The sequence below is a fragment of the Gordionus sp. m RMFG-2023 genome, chromosome 2 (assembly GCF_954871325.1).
Source record: "Gordionus sp. m RMFG-2023 chromosome 2, tfGorSpeb1-WG-v2, whole genome shotgun sequence".
In the NCBI taxonomy this organism is placed as follows: domain Eukaryota; kingdom Metazoa; phylum Nematomorpha; class Gordioida; order Chordodea; family Parachordodidae; genus Gordionus; species Gordionus sp. m RMFG-2023.
This window is the reverse complement of record NC_088776.1, coordinates 39188420-39207214: the sequence shown is the minus strand read 5'-3', so window position 1 is coordinate 39207214 and position 18795 is coordinate 39188420. Positions and strand designations below refer to the sequence as shown.

The following is an 18795-nucleotide window of genomic DNA, read 5'->3' as shown; positions in this document are numbered from 1 at the left end:
GGGTAGGCAAAATAGTCAATTTGTGACCATGAATTGTTAGATGAGTTATAGTGGCTATAATCTCTATTGCGAGAATGATCGAAAAAAGTGTTACTAATATACATAGATCAAGAACTTGGCATAGATTCATTAAAAGTTTTCTTTAGAGTCTAGATTTATGTTTAAAGCAGCAATTCTAGGGCAATTTTTCTGTAAATCGTAAAAAACCTACTTTGACATTTGAATAAACTGTCATTAATAGCCCCTCACTCAGAATTTTGTCTATGTAATCAAATAAGATTGGATAAAACTCTTTTTAAATAATTCTGGTGGGTACACATTTATGATATTTAAGATTTTACATTTAGATTTTAATTTCATGCTGCAAATTCTACTTATAAAAGCTTTGAAATAAGTTAATAAATTTGTGAGTACATTCTTGATTATTAGACACACTCCATTCCAATTCTTATACACTTCTCCAGAATTCTAACTAATATAGTAGTCATGACATTTTTTTAAAAAATTCTTTTTAATGCGTTTCTTAAATGCACGCAATATCAATGCGGAAGTAGGGTTCTAAATTGACTGAATTTATTGTCTTAAAAGGATCTAATTTAATGAGACCATTTTCAGTTTCCAGAAGAATTGTGATTAATTTAACTGGAAGTTCACATTATTACCAAAGAGTTAAAACTAGTTATGATAGCTCTCACCACGTATATGGTATTTATAAGAGCATAACTTTACATGCTAACATACGCGAATTAATTCATTTAATAACTGAAATGTCACAAAGCCGCCAGCATGGATGTTATTGAATTTAAAGGCTGATCCTTCGTCGAGCGTAGCTTCCTTTTATGATTAAAATATGGTCTGAAAGATTTAGTCTAAATTTATTAGCACAATATAATTTTCCTATGACTAATAACTAAAAGCATGTAGGTTCGAGAGGTATATCCTTAAATTTTGCAGCTTTATAAATTATTTACGCACGTGTAATTATTGACTGTTTAAGACCTTATATTGAAACCATAAAGACTGTCTCATCGTTCAGGAAAGGCCACAAAGGCGTTTAAGCAATTATTACCCTAAAAATTTTAACGGAAAGAGCTTTAATATGTAAGAGAGCTGTTCATTACTGTGTTAGATTCCAAGAGAGCATTTGATTCTGTAATTCAAACAAACTATAGGAGGTTCCCCATGGTTTGGGTTTCGAATATGATCACCGTCTCCTCGATAGAATGTTAAAGTAACCTTTGATCTCAAGAAGGGCATTCGATAGTAAAAAAAACACTATTCCAAAATCTCTAATGATTACAACCAAGCAGGGCTGGGCACAGTCCATATTCCCCCATAGGATTGAACGGCTTACTAATTTATTTAACCTAATTGTCATACAAGGAACTATTCCTTAGGATTGGCGAAGCAGTTTTATTATTCCAGTATACAAAGAGAAAAGTGATCCTTTAGATTGCGGGTCTTATAGAGCCATTAAACTCTTGGAACATACTATGAAGGTATTTGAGAAGATCCTAAAGGAATAAGCGGAAACTGATGAATGCAGTTTGATTAAACACCGGGGAATACACAACAGATGCAATTTTTGTGGTGAGACAAATACAGGAGAAATCTTGCAAAAAAAGAAACTATATTATGCACTTGTTGAGAAAGCGATTAACAGAGTACCGCGTGAGGTTACTAGGTGGGAATTGAGAAAATCAAGTGTGTATGAATGGCTGGTTAAAGAAGTGATGGAAATGTATGTATGAGCTAAAACGGCGGTACGGATAGATGATGGAAATAGCGAAAGCTTTGAAGTGAAGGTAGGACTTCACCAGGGATCCGTTCTGAGTTCATTATTATTTTTCTTAGTGATGGATGTAGTGGCTAGAGAGATGCGTGATTGACTTTCATGGGAGCTACTATTTGCAGATGAATATTCGTGGCAAGCGAGGAAGAATTGAGGGATAAAATTATTGGATGGAAGATGGCTATGCAATGTACCAGATGCAAGAAATGGGTGCATAAAAGAGATAGTGGGGTAAAAAAAGCTTTATGATAGCAAGCATGACTTATTTGTAAAACATGCGTGAAATGGGTACATTATAAGGATAACGTAGAAAATGATGGTTTGTATATTGACAATGGGTCAATCCTAGGAAAAGTAGAAAAGTTTTGTTATTTGGGTGACATGTAGATTTATAAATTCTTCTATTGTTATAAGGGTCAGATAAGCATGGAAGAGTTCAGAGATCTATTCTAGCAAATAAAAACATCTCTCTGAAGGATAATTTTACGTAGTGTGTGAGGAGTTGTATAGTTTATAGCTAAGACACGGACAATGAAAATGGCTCACGAAGCTAAATTGGTAAGAACGGAGATTAGGAGCATTATATAGTGAAAAACTAGTAAGGAATTCCGAGTAAGGATGAAAATAAAAGTGATTGGAATGGTAATCAGAAGAAATAGACTGAGATGATTTGGGCATGTGGAAGGAATGACGACTGGGTAAAGAGATGCACCTCGATGGAAGTAGGAGGATCAAGACCTCGAGAAAGGCCTAAAATGACTTGGATAAAAGTGATAGCGACGGATATGATAAAAATGAATTTTACAAATATTGTTGCTCAGGATCATCAGAAATGGAGAAGGAAAATCAGTTTGGAAACTGGCAACCTGAAAATCGCCATTAAACGGAGTAGAAGAAGATGCAATCCAAATTTTTTGTGCTGAGCTAAAAATGCAATTTAAATAATTATTTAATATACTAATTATAAAAAATTACATTCTAGAGTTATTAACCATCTCTAAATTATAAAGGAACTAGGAATTTAAGGTGGTGATGCTCATAAAATTTTAGTCGATATAAAATTCTGTCGAATTTATAAGCATTAATCAGATTTCGGCTTTAAGATTGGACTTGCTCACCATTCCGTCCAAGGGAAGCTGCATAATATTATATTCTCCTTCTCTACTTCCTAGTTCAACTACTTCAGAGGGAAATTGGTCGGTTTGGGGTAATATTCAAACAAAAAACTGTAATAAAAAATACTTCGACTAATGGGAAATTATTTAATATATCATAATTTATGTTTAATTAAAAATGTAGATTGTGATGATAATTCTCTACTGGATCAGAAGGCGAGAATGAATTACTTCTTTATTGAATTAAGATATAATTATATACATTCGATATTTATTAATAAATTTTGTGTTTTCTATTAAAAATATATAATCAAATAAAGTGAATTCTAATTTTAAAAAACATTTATTGATTTTGACCATATTTAATACCAAACCCTGATTATAATATTTTTATTTATGATTAACTCTTCAAAATTGATATTTGTAAAAATAATTTAAGGTTAACTTTTAATAAGTGTTAAAAAATATCCAAGCTTAATGTAAATATTTGTGTGTGATCTAAAATATTTAAAAACAAAGGTTTTATCAACCCCACTATGCCACACGTTATTTTTTTCCCCCAAACTTACCGCTGAATGGTAAATAGTCATTAAACAATCACTCATAAATACCAATTTATAACATAATAATTAGGTCTTCAAATTTTCACCACTCAAGAAAGGATTACCATCCCCCAAAAAGCTTTTGGAGCTTGGGATACCCTTCCAACCTGGGCACGACGCAACTCACTTTTGTAAACCGACTGATATAGCCATATTACCTAACGGGGAATTCTTTGTTGCTGATGGGTTATTTTTTTTAATGATATATATATTAAATATTATTTAGTAGTATAGTTATTTTTTATACTAAAAAGCCTGGGTTTATATAATATATTTTTCAAATTTATGTCGGGTCAGGTTTGTAAAGTCAATGAAGAGAAATTTTAAAGAATAATATGCAACTTCAAATTGCATTTTAGATGAATCGAATATTTAATAGTTGAGTTGAAATTATATTATTTTGGAATTTTTTAAAAATATTATCATGTTTTTAAAATAGTTATTTTTTAAACTAATGTTAACTAATTACCATCCAAAAAAAACTTTAAAATTTGAACGCGATTTTTTTTATAACTTGAAATTGATTACAAAAATTACATATTTTTTTTAAATGGAAAAATAAAATAAGTTGAAATAATTTAATTGGAAAAACCATATATGATGATTTATATTTAAAATATATATGTTATGTTTTTTAATCGAAATGTTGTTATAGATATTGCAATTCTCGGATTATTAAATTTTCTTCCGATGGGAAATTCATCATCCAATATGGTCAACCCACCAATCTTTACCAATGTTAGCATAAAAAATTTCACAATTTATATACACAATTATAAATCGCTTACAATGTTCTTATTGGACTATAAATTTAGCATAGAAAAATGATACACTTTGTATATTATAAGAATTCTGGGGCCCGGAAAAAAAGGCGAAAAGCGATAAATATTAAAGCAGTGACTTAAAAGCGGGTTATATCGTAAAATGCCATACATGATTCTCCCCTCCCCGATCCATCATTATAACACTTATAAGCATAGGGTGTGCTGGATCTCATAAAATAAATTATAATTTTATTGTGACTAGACAAATTGTTTCATTTTATACCATTTTAATATATCGCTAGGGTTTTTTTTCAGCCAAATCTGGGTTTTATATTTAGCTCTACGCAGATTTTTTTAAAAAAAATTTCAGGCCCTGCCCGTTTTTAAAAATATATAATATATATTTTTAATTTTTATAGCTAATAATGGCAATTTAAAATATTTGGTTTCAAAATATACGACCCGAACCGGGTATTTAAAAAATGTTTTTTTAGTCCCGGCTCAGTTATATTTAAAAAATTAAAATACGACCCGGTCCGTGTACCCGGGCGTTCGGGGCTGCAGATCTCTGATTTATATATTAAAATTGAACAAGATCATTTTTTTCTATAAAATTTTAAGCTTAATGATATTCAATCGATTAAAATAAATATATTATACAAATTAACATTGCTTATTTTGAAATATTTTATCAATTAAAGATGTTCTTTTTAAAAAAATTTTAGCCATTCCAACTAGGGATTATATGAAGGTTCCACATTCATTAGCTCTTGCCCATATAGAACCCGATAAAATTACGATACGCAGTCGAAGGTTTTGAATCCTGAAATTTATATAATAAATTTTGGTTAGAAATTATTTCTTTCGTGACATTTGCCAGAGTTGTTACACTTCTTTTTCAAAAGAAGCCAACTACAGTTCCTGCATTATCTAATAAAGCTAGTTTATAAATCCGCATCTTTACTTCTTTTTCCTTTTTTAATTAATTAAATTTTTTTTTGGGGGGGGGGGGGAAGGGGGATTATACATTTTTATCAATATAAATTATATTATATAAAATTTAATATTAATAAGTAAATATAAATATTAGATATAATATGACCTTTGCGCCGATGTCTTAATCAACGGCGGTGGTTTTTTTAAATTTTTTTATCGGCGTTCGGCGGCGATTTATTTTAAAATATTTTTAATGAATTTTATTTATAAATCAATTTATTTTTTAATAAATTTAATTTATAAATTAATTTATTACATTTTTTATAATTTATTTGGACGATCTTTTCTAATACATTGTTAACATAGTTTAATTGATCATAAATAATTTCCTGTCTCACTCGAATTTAAATTTATGTATTTTCTCATTCTCAGAAATAAACTAAGGAATTGTATTTTTACTCAGATCAGAGTCACATCAACAACACATATAAGAAATATTCTATTGATTTTTATTATAATTAAAATAAATTTGGAATGCAAGCAAAATATAAAGTATGAAATATAATAAATCAGAATTCAGATTTAGCAAAATTATAATAAACAGTATTTTATCAAGATTTGTGGGACATAAAGATGTCCTTTTAGCATTGAGTATTAATCCAGCAATGGAAAAAATTCTTTCGCTCGGTGTACTGGTTCCAGGTATACAAAGAACCTTTCTAGCTAAATTAGCAAGCATAGGAAGTTCCAGTCGCTTTTTCTTCCAAAAGATTAATGCATCCTCTTCTGGGATATTATTTTGGCTGAGCAAAATATGGCATTCTTGTTCTAGATTACTAATATTGTTATAATCGTTACTTGGAAGGAAATGTTTACGAGCTAATTTAGCTATATAAGAGCTTGATGTTTGACCATTATCCTCAACTTGAATTTCACTTTGTGCATTTCTATCATGCTCTAAAAGTTTTAAATGTTGAATTAAAAATTGTAATGATGTCGTAGAATTCGAATTTAAATATTCTGAAACAACTTTGAGATTTTGAAATCTGGGATCAATTAGAGTTGCTAATATCTAATGTTTAAAATATAATTTTATTAATAAAAATATAAAATAACTTGAAGTTCAGTAATGGGAAACCTATGGTCAAGCTTTTTTTTCATATTTTCTTCTAAGCATATAATATATGTATATGAGCTTCTATTTCACTGTGAAATAATAACCCTAAGTTTATTGTCGATCCTTTTTGGGAGGAAAGAAATTCCACCGACTCTCGGAATGGATTCAATACTGCGTAAAGCTCATCAATCATATCCCATTCATTATTAAAGAGTTTTAAAAATTGTTTTCCTATTTTATTTAGAACATTATTTATAGGAATTTTGTTTACACTGCTAACACTTTCTAGCATAATTAATATGCTATGCCAGCGGGTAGGGCAATTTGATTTTAAAGTTTTTGCATTAATTAGATTGGTTGGTGCAATGCCATATTTATTATCCGATTCATCAGACATATCAAAATGGTCATCAAAGTATGGATCAGAATCATCAATATCCAAGATATTACCTGTCTCATAAATTGACTGCAGACATTTACGATGTTCAGCCTCAATTTCACATTCCAAATCAGCTACACGATATCTGAGGGCTGAAATAATTTCTCTAATTTTTTTAATGAGAATATCAATTTTGGTAACTTTTTTTATGCCATCAACTGTAACCAAATTATGAAGTCCATGCCCTAAGCATAAATGATGCTCATAATCCCCTAATCTGACGCTTCTTTTGACATTGGCCCCAGTATCAGTTACCATTTGTATTATTTTGGCTTTTAAATGGAACTCCTCTTCAATACTATCAATCTCAGATATCACCCAGTATGCTTTTGAGTCACATTTCTAGTTGCTAGGGTAAAATATTTTAAATCAAAATTTTCATCTAAATGATGAAGACATAATGTGATATAATTTTGACACTTGAAATGATAGGTCCATAAATCAAAAATGATAGAACCAAAATTTTGGTCCAGAATCAATCAGATTTACAACATGCGCCTTTATAGATAAATAAATATCGTCTCGTGCACCCCAACTAATGGTTGTCCTATTTGGTAATTCTGACGAGGAATCAATTATCTTATATTTCTATTTTATAGGAATTTTATATAAATTTTAGACCTTTAGAAAATCTGTCATTTCTTTATTGTTTATAGAATCAAATGGCATTAAATCTAAGCAGCACATCAAAACATAATTTTACCCTATTAGATTTCATATTTATTTTAAACATTAAAAGGATATTTAAAAAACATCAAAATAATTAGAGCTGGAATGAAACAAATTATAAATTTGATTTAGTTTTAACTTTCAAAATAAAGTTTTACATAACTAATTTAATAAATTATATTAAGTTTATACATTAAAAAGACATTTAAAAAATATAATATTTAGAGTTGAAATGAAACATAATTAATTTAATAAATTATATATTAGGTTTATACATTAAAAGATCTCAAAATAGAGCTGGCAATAAATAAACTAAAAATTTAGTTGTTTTGAACTTTCAAAATAAATAATAAAATTAATATTACAAACCAGTTAAAAATTTTAAATAAATAATAATACTAACCTATGAGCCATTTTTTATCTTTTATATTGTTGCTGCATCTTGATGTTGGCTTTAAAAACATTTTTAGACTTTGAATGGATTTATTATTATTCATTTTTTCTGTTAGTTTGTGATAATTAATTAGTGCCGAGATAGATTACTTGTACTTATATTTTTACTAAAACATTTTATTTCATAACTAAAATATAAAATATATATAAATATAAGTCTAAAATAAAAATAAATTAGTGTGAAAATGAATTATGTTTATTCGAATCTTCCTAATCTTTATTCGCCAATTTTAAGCAAGGTTCACAATAAATATAATCAGGCATTATTGTGCTTTTCTTATTTTCATTCTTCAAAATAAGATTTCCAAAGTACCTCCAGGCATAACTTGATTTAAGATTAGTAGAGAGAGTTGTTATTTCATAATTTTATATAGGGTGGTTTAAAACGTTCAAGTCCATAAAATAATTAATATGATTTGTTTGTGGAAATAAAATATGATGTATGAATGAATATAAATGATATACACTAGTCTATTATATATAGCAATAGAATACAATTCATATTTTAATTTTATTAATCTTAGTGTTCAAATTAAAATAATAATAATTTAATATATAAATATAATTAATATGCTTTCTAAAAATTACACACGCCGCGCCGCCACCATAATAAAAATCGGCGGCTTTTCCGGCGTGAATAAAAATGCCGGCGTGAGCCGGGGGCGCACAGATCTAGATATAATACATTATTTCATGTATATAAGTTAGTTTGAAAAGGTAAGTTCTTTAAAAAATAAAAAATAAAGTAATATTTTTTAACTATATGATGTGTTAATTGAATGGGATATTATCTTTTTTATGCAAAACACCGCATTTATAGTGGGATCCGATCCTACACGATTTGATAGCAGATCGATTGGGATCAATTTTTCTTTATTAATATTTAATTCTATTCATGATAATTTAAAAAATTATTAATTTAATAATTGTTATAAACGGATTTACAAAATCGACCCGCTATTAAATCGTGTTGTATACCTCTATGAATGCGGCTAAAAGGCATTGCGAATTATGATTTACACCTACGGTGATAATATTCATATACCACAGAGATACGGACAAAGCCTATCAACTTTTATTCGTTGCCGATCGAGAAAATGGTCGCGTTATATGTTTGGTACTTTCAGGAAATGTAGAGGATTCCACTAATAACGATGAAACAAATGTAAACTTCAAATGCCCTTCATTAGTCGTTCCAACCTCGGAAAGGGGTAGGATATATTCCCTCAAATATTTACCCTTGAACAATTCTATGGCCGATAAATATATAGACTCAGGTTAAAGCATATTATCGTTTAATTTTTTTATTCATTGGCAACTTAATTCGAGCACCTTTATAAATAGGAAATTTACAGTAATAAATAAGGATTATTTTAGTTCCAAAAATGTTTCTCCAATTAGCTTTAAATTCCATTTATCAGGAGCCCAAATTAGGTAAATTATACTAAGTGCCATCATTTTGACAGCGTTTAGTATCTGTTAATAAACCATTTAATTAAAAAAAAGAATTACATTTGATTTTGTTTTAAATGTATTAAAATATTTTTTAGTACACACCCGCATTTAAAACTAAATTATTGTAATATTTTATTTTAAATCCTGCGTTTTAATATAAAATATATCCATCAAAATTTTTATATATTATAATGTAAAAAAATAAAAACATGTCTTAACAATAAATAATATTTTTATTACTATTTAAGATATGTATTTTGCACACCAAGCACCACATCATTAGAATGTGATTGTACAATCTTGAATATATTTATATAAATAATAATAAAAGCTCAATATCATTATATTATGCCTTTTTTTAAACTCAAAAAGAGGGTTAATTATAATTTTTAAAATATAAATGTTTAAATTTGGGAATAATAACGGGAAGTTTGAATTTTTAAACATCAGTTAGCACCAATAAATTATCGATATGAATTTTTTAAATATAGTAAAATAAATGGTTGTTTCCTTCTAACCTTCTCCTTTCCACAAATGTGATTCTAAGGAAAAAATCTTTGTAATTAATGAAATTGTTAATATTTAGGAATAAAAGGGCTTTTGCTCGTATTGAGAACTACATTTCTAAACCCATTTGAATCTTCTCCGCTGGCGCCCGCTGTGCTAATTTACCCGATTTCGGTGTACAACTCAGCCCCGGGAAATCCTTTAGTCAATAGTATAGTTAGACCGTTGTCTATAATTCAATTGAATCAAGTAAAAATTTTCTACCTTGTTTTATTATTTTATTTTTATCCGAGATCTAGGACAAGTATTTGATTTTAAATCGATATAAATAGAGCATTGGTTTTGACCTGCCTTCCGTTTTTAAAAAATTTAAATCTCGAGAAACATACACGCGGGTTTAAGTCGACTTCCAACTAGGACGTTTTTTAAAACAATGATAAAAAACTCCTTTAATACATTCCCAAGCACCATCTAGTTTTAAAATAAGGTCCTGTCAAGCCGTTTAGTGGATTTTAACATTATACTTTACTTTAATTTTAAAAAAAGGCCAATTCAGAATTTAAACTAACTCAACCCCATGATATGACGGCTGAATTATCAGTTGATAACGATTTCCTGGATATATACATAGAGAACATCGAGGGCGGAGAGAAAAAATTATGGAAATATTCTCTTTCACGTAAAATGAGATTAATTTAATTTTATTATAATATCGTTACATTGTTGCTATCGCATCCAATGCTAACGTCCATTGATTATGACCAATAGAAATACCATTCTTGGATGATACCCAGATTCAGGATAGTGAAGATCAACGACCGGTCGCGTCCTTTTTGAGGACCACCATCTGGGCCGGTTTTTTATTAATATTTAAGTTTGCTTTACTATTCAATTAATATAATTTTTATTATTTTTCTAAAGGAGTTATTCTAGTTTGTATGAATTTTTAGTTCATTTTTATTTGGCAATATGAAAACCATATGGCTGTCAAAGAAGCATTTTACTTATAGTCCTAATAATCAAGAATTAAATTAGGTAAAAACCAAAATATTTTCAGAATAACAAAAATATAAAAAGACCAGTTGAACCGGTCTTTTTATTTAGCACAACGATCTGGATCTCTCTCTTTAAAGACCACGGTTCGATCCGAACATATAGGTCCAACCCGACTAAATACCGAACTGTGACCTTCTGTAGTTGAGAGTACTTATGGCAAATGATTTCATTGTATTATATGAAATTTAATTATTCAATCGTTTTTATTTTTTTAATTTTTATTTTAATTTGCGAACATATAATTTTCATCGAAAGTGACTTCGATTCCCTCCGCCACACATATTATTCCACCCATCTATTTCTCTACCTCTAAAAGACCTTCCGTTAAAAAATCCGGTGTTCCCTCCTTGCCTCCTCTATTTCCTCCTTCGTTTAAACAAAAAGATTATAACCCACCAGAACCTTACGATAACGAGTTTTCCGATGTTTCAGACTCCTTAGGTAAAATGTACCCCAATCTTTATGATAATATATCGCCATCGGACAAAAATTTATTGCTGAAACAAGACGAATCTGGCGCAAAAAATCTTAATAATATTAATGGATCTAATGAGGATGTTACGATAGTTAAGACCGGAGATAGATTGGTCCAAGGTATAAAAAGAGCCTTCAATTTTTCTACTCTCCTTATAATCGCCATTTTGTGTGTGCCTATAACACTTACCATGGTGATAGTTTGCGTTATGAGAAAACAAGGTAGTTAAAAAAAATATATATCTAAATGTAACATATTTTATTTAAAAAAACTAAGTTTTCGAATAAGAGTTAGATTAGAAATAGTTATATATAATACCTCGCTTCATTGATACCAGATCACTTCTTGATTGGTTTTATTAATCTCTTTAAAAAAAATTAAAATATTTATTAATATTAATATAAATTTAAATACTTATAATATATCTTATTTCTTCTTCTTTTAGATTAACTAAATTAAAAACAAGATATAAGTTTTTTTCAAATTATCATCTTATGCATATTAAATTTGGAGTTGATAATACTTGCCTCATTAATAAATGCACAAATACTCAAAGCTTTAATATCAAGGATAGATAATTTGTAATTTCTAAAATCTTTGATCTGTTTTTCAGGATGTTATGTCTCATCACTTTAATCAACTTACTTGAGATTTTTAGTATTATAAGTTTGGTAAAGCTTTTTTTATAATCTCTTAATCTTCTACTAGGAAATTATATTTTTAATAAATATTTCATTTTCTTTCCGCGTTTCTCTTTACGCACTTTTCAAAACTTAAAAATATATTAAAAACTCGTGGTTTTCCTAAAAAAAATTCTAATCAGCTACTGGTTTTAATTAAAGGCAAGAAGAAAAATCTATGAATTTCCGGACTGGAGTCAAAGATATTTTTAAGAAAATAATTCTAAAAATAGGTTTTTATAATTTACAATATGCAATAAAGGTGAAAGAAATAACATTTTTAATTGCAAGAATTTCTTACAAATACTTTTTAAAAAAATTACAGTTATCCAAAACTTATACTATATGCTAGTAACAAAAGAAGGGCTGCCATTTATAAAAGATTATAGATACGTTAAACGAAATTTTATTACATTTGAGTAATTTATTTTTTACAGTTTGAGAAAAATAGGACAAAAAAAAGAAGAAAAAGAATTTGTTGTAAAATTTTTACAAAAAGATCCAATATTCGCTCATCAAGCTATGATCACCACATAATTTTCCCAGCTTAATTTATTTATTCTATTTTTTTTATAAAAATATTATATTTTTGAATCAATTTATAATCTTTTCAACCTTCATTTTCTTTAAATCTATATAAGAGACAACAAATATTATATTAATCTAAGGGAGGGAATTCTGTCAGAAACATACACACTCAATTGTCATAAGTCAATGTACGATTAGAGATATGACTAGCCTTACATCGGATCTGTTCTCGTTCTGGCCCAATCTAAAAAAAATTTTCTAGGTGACATGTCCGCCCGATTTTTTTCTAAGCAAGAACCGTCAATTTAAAATTAGGTCCAGTCCAATTTTAAAAAAAAAATTGTTAAATGATTTATTTCATATCAAAACTAATACAAATGTTAAAGAATGCAAAAAAACTTTAATAAGCTAAAGATACTTCTAAATATTAAGGCCTTTTTAAGAGAGAATATAAGCAAATGCACATAATGTTGATAGATAAAAATTAATCTTTAATCTATGTGATGAAAATTGTTAGAGAAATATATTTAAAAGTAGAGTTGTGTCATATACTATTGCCAAATAAAAGTTTTAACAATATCAATGTAATCATATTAAAATCTAAAATATAGATAGCTCTTGCTGAAATTCGGAGTTTGATTTGAAAAATATATTTTTAACATTACGAAAAGAAAAAGATTAAATTAAACAAAAAAAGCACTGGGAACACGAAATTCAAAAACGAATCAAAATTTGATATAAATTTTGGATCAATATGAAATATGGTAGTAATACAAACACTGAGCTACATACTAATTTCTTACAAATAGAGATTATTTCCAGATAGTATAATGGTATGTGAGTACGTGAACGTAAAAGTGACAGGATGTATTTTTTTTATAAATAATATAATAAAGCTGTTATTAAATATCAAGATATTCATCAGCAAATTACAAGATTTGTCATGCCGCGAAGAACATAAAAACCAGAGACCTGCAGAGGTACCATATGTACGGCCCGGCCCAGATTAAAAAGTTTTTTTTTTCAGAAAAAATTTTTACGGCCCGGATATTTAAAAAAAAATTTGAAAGGGGGGGGGGGCCCTGCCTGGATTTTTTAAAAAAATTTTTATGCCCGGCTCGGAATTTTTTAAAATTATATTCGACCTGGTATATACAAAAAATTGATTATTTTGTATTTTACTATATTTTTTGGCGTGTATTATCATTTAATAAGCAAGTATATTAGCTAATGTTGTTAAACGGCTCGTTTTGAGCCGATTTTTAAAAACGGCTAACTCAATATTTTCGCCAGAAAAATATTGACTAAGCCTCGAAATATTGATACTTTATGTCTAGACCTTTGCTCCTTCTATGAGCAAAATTTTCAGGCTTGCATAATATTTTTCTGGATAAAAAACTGAGTTAGCCATTTTTAAAAATCGGCTCAAAACGAGCCGTTTAACAATCATATTTTATTTTATTCTAAACTGATATTTAGTATATTACAAATTGACATTATAAAAAAATTGTGTAAATAATATTTTGAGAATATACTATGTATTTATAAAAATGATAATTTAATTAATAAAAAATATAACATATATTATATATTATTTAATCCTTTGCGTATTTATTCCATGGCAGGAAAACTACAATTTTATTATGTAATAGATACTATGAGTGTTAGCTAGTGTTAACTTTCACCAAACATTATATTAATCATAACTATATATAATCATTATAACCATATCTAATTGACGAATATAATAATTCACTTTGTATAATTTTTTTTAAAAAATAGGGCCCGGTCCGGCCTGTGTATTTTTAAAAAAAATTTCAGGCCCGGCCCGGGTATACTTTAAAAATTTAAAATACGGCCCGGCCCTGGTACCCGGGCTTAGGGCCGGGCCTGCAGGTCTCTGATAAAAACCTACCTAAACAATTCTAATATCAATATTTTATTGGCCACCATCTCCATATAAAGCATTATGGGTGTGCTCAGAGAGAAGGCAACGATCTAGAGCAAAGATCCTATGAAGAATAAATTGGGGCTTATATGGAAATCGATGTCCCAGAATATGTGCCAGAATATTAATTCAATGCTACAAATATAAGCCATAGTTATAAAGGCTATCAAATAAAATAATTTATGTTGAATTTTGTTTATTATATATTGCTATTTTTTTTAAAAAATTAAAAATTATATTAGGCTAAAAAATAAGAGTGGACAAATATCAACGAAGCGGGGTAATATATATGTCATGTTATTCGGAATTCCTCAATTTTAAATTATTTGCTAAAATCATTTTTTAATTATTTCAAGCAATTTTCTTCATGAACTTTTGTTTCTTTAATATATAAAAATTTATATAAATAAGGAGTAAAAATTTCCAAATTTTTTGAATTTTTTTTTATCTATCAAGCAAAATTCTTTCTAACTCTTGCTTTATATTCCATTTATTTTCAAGGCCTATGTCTTGCCCGAGTTTTTAAAATGTGGTCAGGCCTAAAATTCTATAATTTATTCACAGCTAACCGGAAATCCAAAACGCTCAACTTCACGCCATTCAACGATGCTGGTTCCTCTCATCCTTTCTCCTCCTCTACTTCATCCCGTAAACTTAAAGTTAATCGCCTTTATCAATACGATGAAGATTTTAATAACGAAAACCTGGACTTTGACAATTATTATGAGAAAAGTTCGAAACCCTCTGGCAGGTTTGGTGGAATCAACTTTGTTAGCAGATTGTGGGGAAAGTTAGCACCTAATAACGCGTATTCCAAAGTTCCTCGTAACTCATATTTCAGTTTAGATTCTAAAGGCGGGAGTTTAAACTCGAGTACCGGATTTAACGGTGGCCATAAGAAAAGTTCTGTTCTCTTCAAACCCCTCAAAAACAATAAATCCGGCAGGTTCGGATCCTCTAAATATTATTACGATTCCGAAGAAACGAGCGAAAGCGATAGGGATACCTTGCCCTTAACTACTCCCAAAGATTTTAAAATTGGAAAGGAAGAAAGGTTTGACGGGAAGATCGAAAATGCGAGGCAAAAGAGACCTATAACTTCGACTCTAAATCAAATTAAGGACACCGAGGATGGGGAAGATGACGTATTGGATTTGAAAGATTATTTTAATGTGACCGGTAATAAAGGCAAAAATAATCGAAAAGCCATGATAGCACGGGGAATCAATCGTAATAAAATTGATGACAGAGTACTACTAGTCAATGATGTAAAAAATGGTATTTTGTCTGGAAATATTGAAGCGAACGAAATTATTGATGAACATTCCAAATTAAACGGGCATCATGATTTAGATGAAAAGGTATTTATTATAAGTGCTTTTTTATTATTTATTTTGGTTTTTCAAATTTATGGTTGGTCAATATTTATATTTATATTACAAGAAAATGTCCCACCTCTGAAATAAAAGACATTGACTTTTAGGTTTAAAATATCCCGTTATATAAAAGATAAAAGTTATGACGGGGTGATTATACATAAGATATTGTAAAGATCAGTGACTTACACATATGTAGGGCTGGAAAAAATAACAAAAAGCTAATTTTTTAAAAAAATTATTCAAAAATTTGAGAATTCAAAACAAAAACTCCAAATTATTTGTATTTGTTATTCTCATCGATTTTCGATTACTTTTAATTATACATTTTTAAAAAAACATCAGTTTATTTAATCTTCTGCATAAGAACTATTTTTTCAGGTCCGATCTGAGAGATAAAATTTAAAAAATTGTCCTATAGATCCGATCCAAAATATTTTGAAATAGGTCAATTCGAATTATTTTATATTAGATTGTTAAAAAATATATGATAAATTATAAGTGTTGGAGGATAATAAACAATTTTGTCTTATTCTTGATAATAATATTAATAAAAACATTAGGAAAACAAAAGAATAAATTTAGGAAATGCTGTCCGAGTCCGGCATACCCGGATTTAGTCGAATTGCACTTGGATCGGTCAGCACAGGACTTTATCTCAATTTAATATTTTTATCATATTATTTTAAGTCCGATATTATTTTCAAGCAACCACTACATCGCCAACCTTTACAAAACTTGGATTTCACCTTCAGCGATATAGGTAAAAATGTATCGGTCGGAAAAGTTCCCCAAAATTTTCAATTTGATAATTCTAACGGAACCTTAACCCTGCCCGTCGATATAGATGGGGGAGCTGAGAGCGAAGAAATCGAAGAGTTTACCCTTGGACACGTGGCTAGTAGATTCCCTAAAACATGATTTATGATTTCTACTTAAAAATTTATGGAATATATCTACTCTATTAATTATAAAAAATCAATGTTAAATTGTATTTTCATTAACGACTTTTTAAGAAAGGATAATAAAACTGTATTCAAAATCTTTCAATCCTGGCCTTTAATTATCGCGAATGTGCATTATTTTTTTAATGATATACATCATTTTTTTTTACCATTTATATTTTCGTTAAATTATTATTCTGACTTTTAAACAGTAATTTATAACACGGGTTTATACATATGATGATTATTAAATATAATTAACTAATTTGATTTAAAAATTTATTTTGTTCCCTTCCTTAAAATAATTGTGTGAAACCAAATTATACAAAATATAATATTACATTTCAGAATTATTTATACATATTAAACACTTCGTTCGACAGAATCTCTTGAAGAAGAAAAAAATAACCTACTTGATATAACGTGTGTTTCCATTTTTTTAATAACGCTAAATATATACCATTTCATTCCATTTCTCTTGTCAAAAGAAAAATTATAATTTTTATATTATTTATAAGCAAACATGTTAGCATTTCGAGGGGTCCTATAAATATAATTTTACAATTTTACTCGGTTTTATTAACGTTTCCTGCTCCCCTTTTTAACGTTTAAAATGTCTGATCCCTCGAAACGTAATATACGCGGGTTATACTGTTATTATTATTTTATTTATTTATAAGAAATATCTTTATTTTTACATATCAATACATATATTTTACCTTTAAAAAGTAACGAATAATGGTAAACGAAAATGAAATAAAATATTATTTTTAAAGAAATGATCGACCTCATGTGCCAGAGCCGTAACTATAGGGGGGGGGGCATTTGGGGACCTGCTGCAATTTATGTCCCTCACACCTTTGCCTAACAAAAATTCTATTAAATTGTTTTTTTTTGCGTTTTACACCTTTTATTTATCCTGAAAAATATTACTCAAACTTAAAAATTTTGTACGTAGATGGCTTAAAGGTTTGGACATCTGTTAGGGAAATCTCTAGGCTTATGCAATAATTTTCTGGCTAAATTATTGCCGTTTTTAAATCGGCTCAAATCGAGCCTTTTAACAACATTACCTTTTATATTTTTACCTATATTTGTGAATTGTAATTTTAAAGAAAGTGTCGTATTAAGAAATGGAATTTATTGGGATTTTAAATCTCTCAATTTTAAATCATTCACAGTGGGCAAATTGGATTTGCCCGGAAATGTGTCCCAGTATGTGCAGAAGTACCCACACCGAATATCAGATAATTTTGCTATGAACTTTTAAGCTACTTTTATTTTTCTATAGATTTTTTATATAAATAAAAAAAATATGCAATAGTTTACGGCAAAATTGTCTTAATGTGTGTATGCTCTCCACGTGATGAAATACACAATACATTTCCGATCAAATCCAAGGGTTCAATTTAAAAATTGCTCTCAATAAATTATTTAAAATCGAAAAATCCGAACCCCTACGAACCAAACCCAATACGACATATATGCATATTACATAAAAATTACCTTATTATGTATGTCGCATAAATTATTTATATTCTACTCTGCTATTCACGAATCCCATTTTAAAAAGGACGAGACGAACCTAGTATTATTAACGCATAAGAAAAATATGATCGAAATATGTTTAAAAAAATGTAAGTGCAAGTTCCTTTGCTTTAAGCTAGAATTTATACTTCCTGCTTTACGATGTTCGCTTTCCCTCTATGACGCCGTCACAGAGCGGCAAAAGCGTGCTCAGTGCTGCGCCTAAGTTTTATTTGAGCACGATATTAAATTTTAGCGACATGCAACCATTTCTTGCCATCTTTTTAATATCTCTAAACTCGAGGGTTTAAAAAAAACAACATTATAAATTTATTTAAAACAAATTCTTTGACCAATAACATTATATTGATAAGCATTAATAAACTATTCATTAAATATATACAAAATTTTT

At 28.7% G+C, this 18795-nt stretch overlaps 1 protein-coding gene across 3 annotated transcripts in view; it reads left to right on the top strand.

Annotated features, from left to right (window-relative positions):
* The window catches only part of LOC135923321 (uncharacterized), a 39890-nt gene extending 22370 nt beyond the window's left edge, over window positions 1-17520 (top strand). Inside the window, exons 15-23 of one of the 3 annotated variants that reach the window (XM_065458004.1) lie at window positions 3541-3695; window positions 4165-4247; window positions 4999-5086; window positions 8938-9164; window positions 9929-10098; window positions 10396-10528; window positions 11161-11601; window positions 15101-15897; window positions 16621-17520. In XM_065458004.1, the coding sequence (XP_065314076.1) occupies window positions 3541-3695; window positions 4165-4247; window positions 4999-5086; window positions 8938-9164; window positions 9929-10098; window positions 10396-10528; window positions 11161-11601; window positions 15101-15897; window positions 16621-16833 (2307 nt within the window). In that variant the 3' untranslated portion in view covers window positions 16834-17520. Of the gene's footprint in view, window positions 1-3540; window positions 3696-4164; window positions 4248-4998; window positions 5087-8937; window positions 9165-9928; window positions 10099-10395; window positions 10529-11160; window positions 11602-15100; window positions 15898-16602 lie in introns of all 3 variants that reach the window. The other 2 variants (XM_065458003.1, XM_065458005.1) reach the window with 2 other exon arrangements.
* Window positions 17521-18795: the final 1275 nt, after the last annotated feature.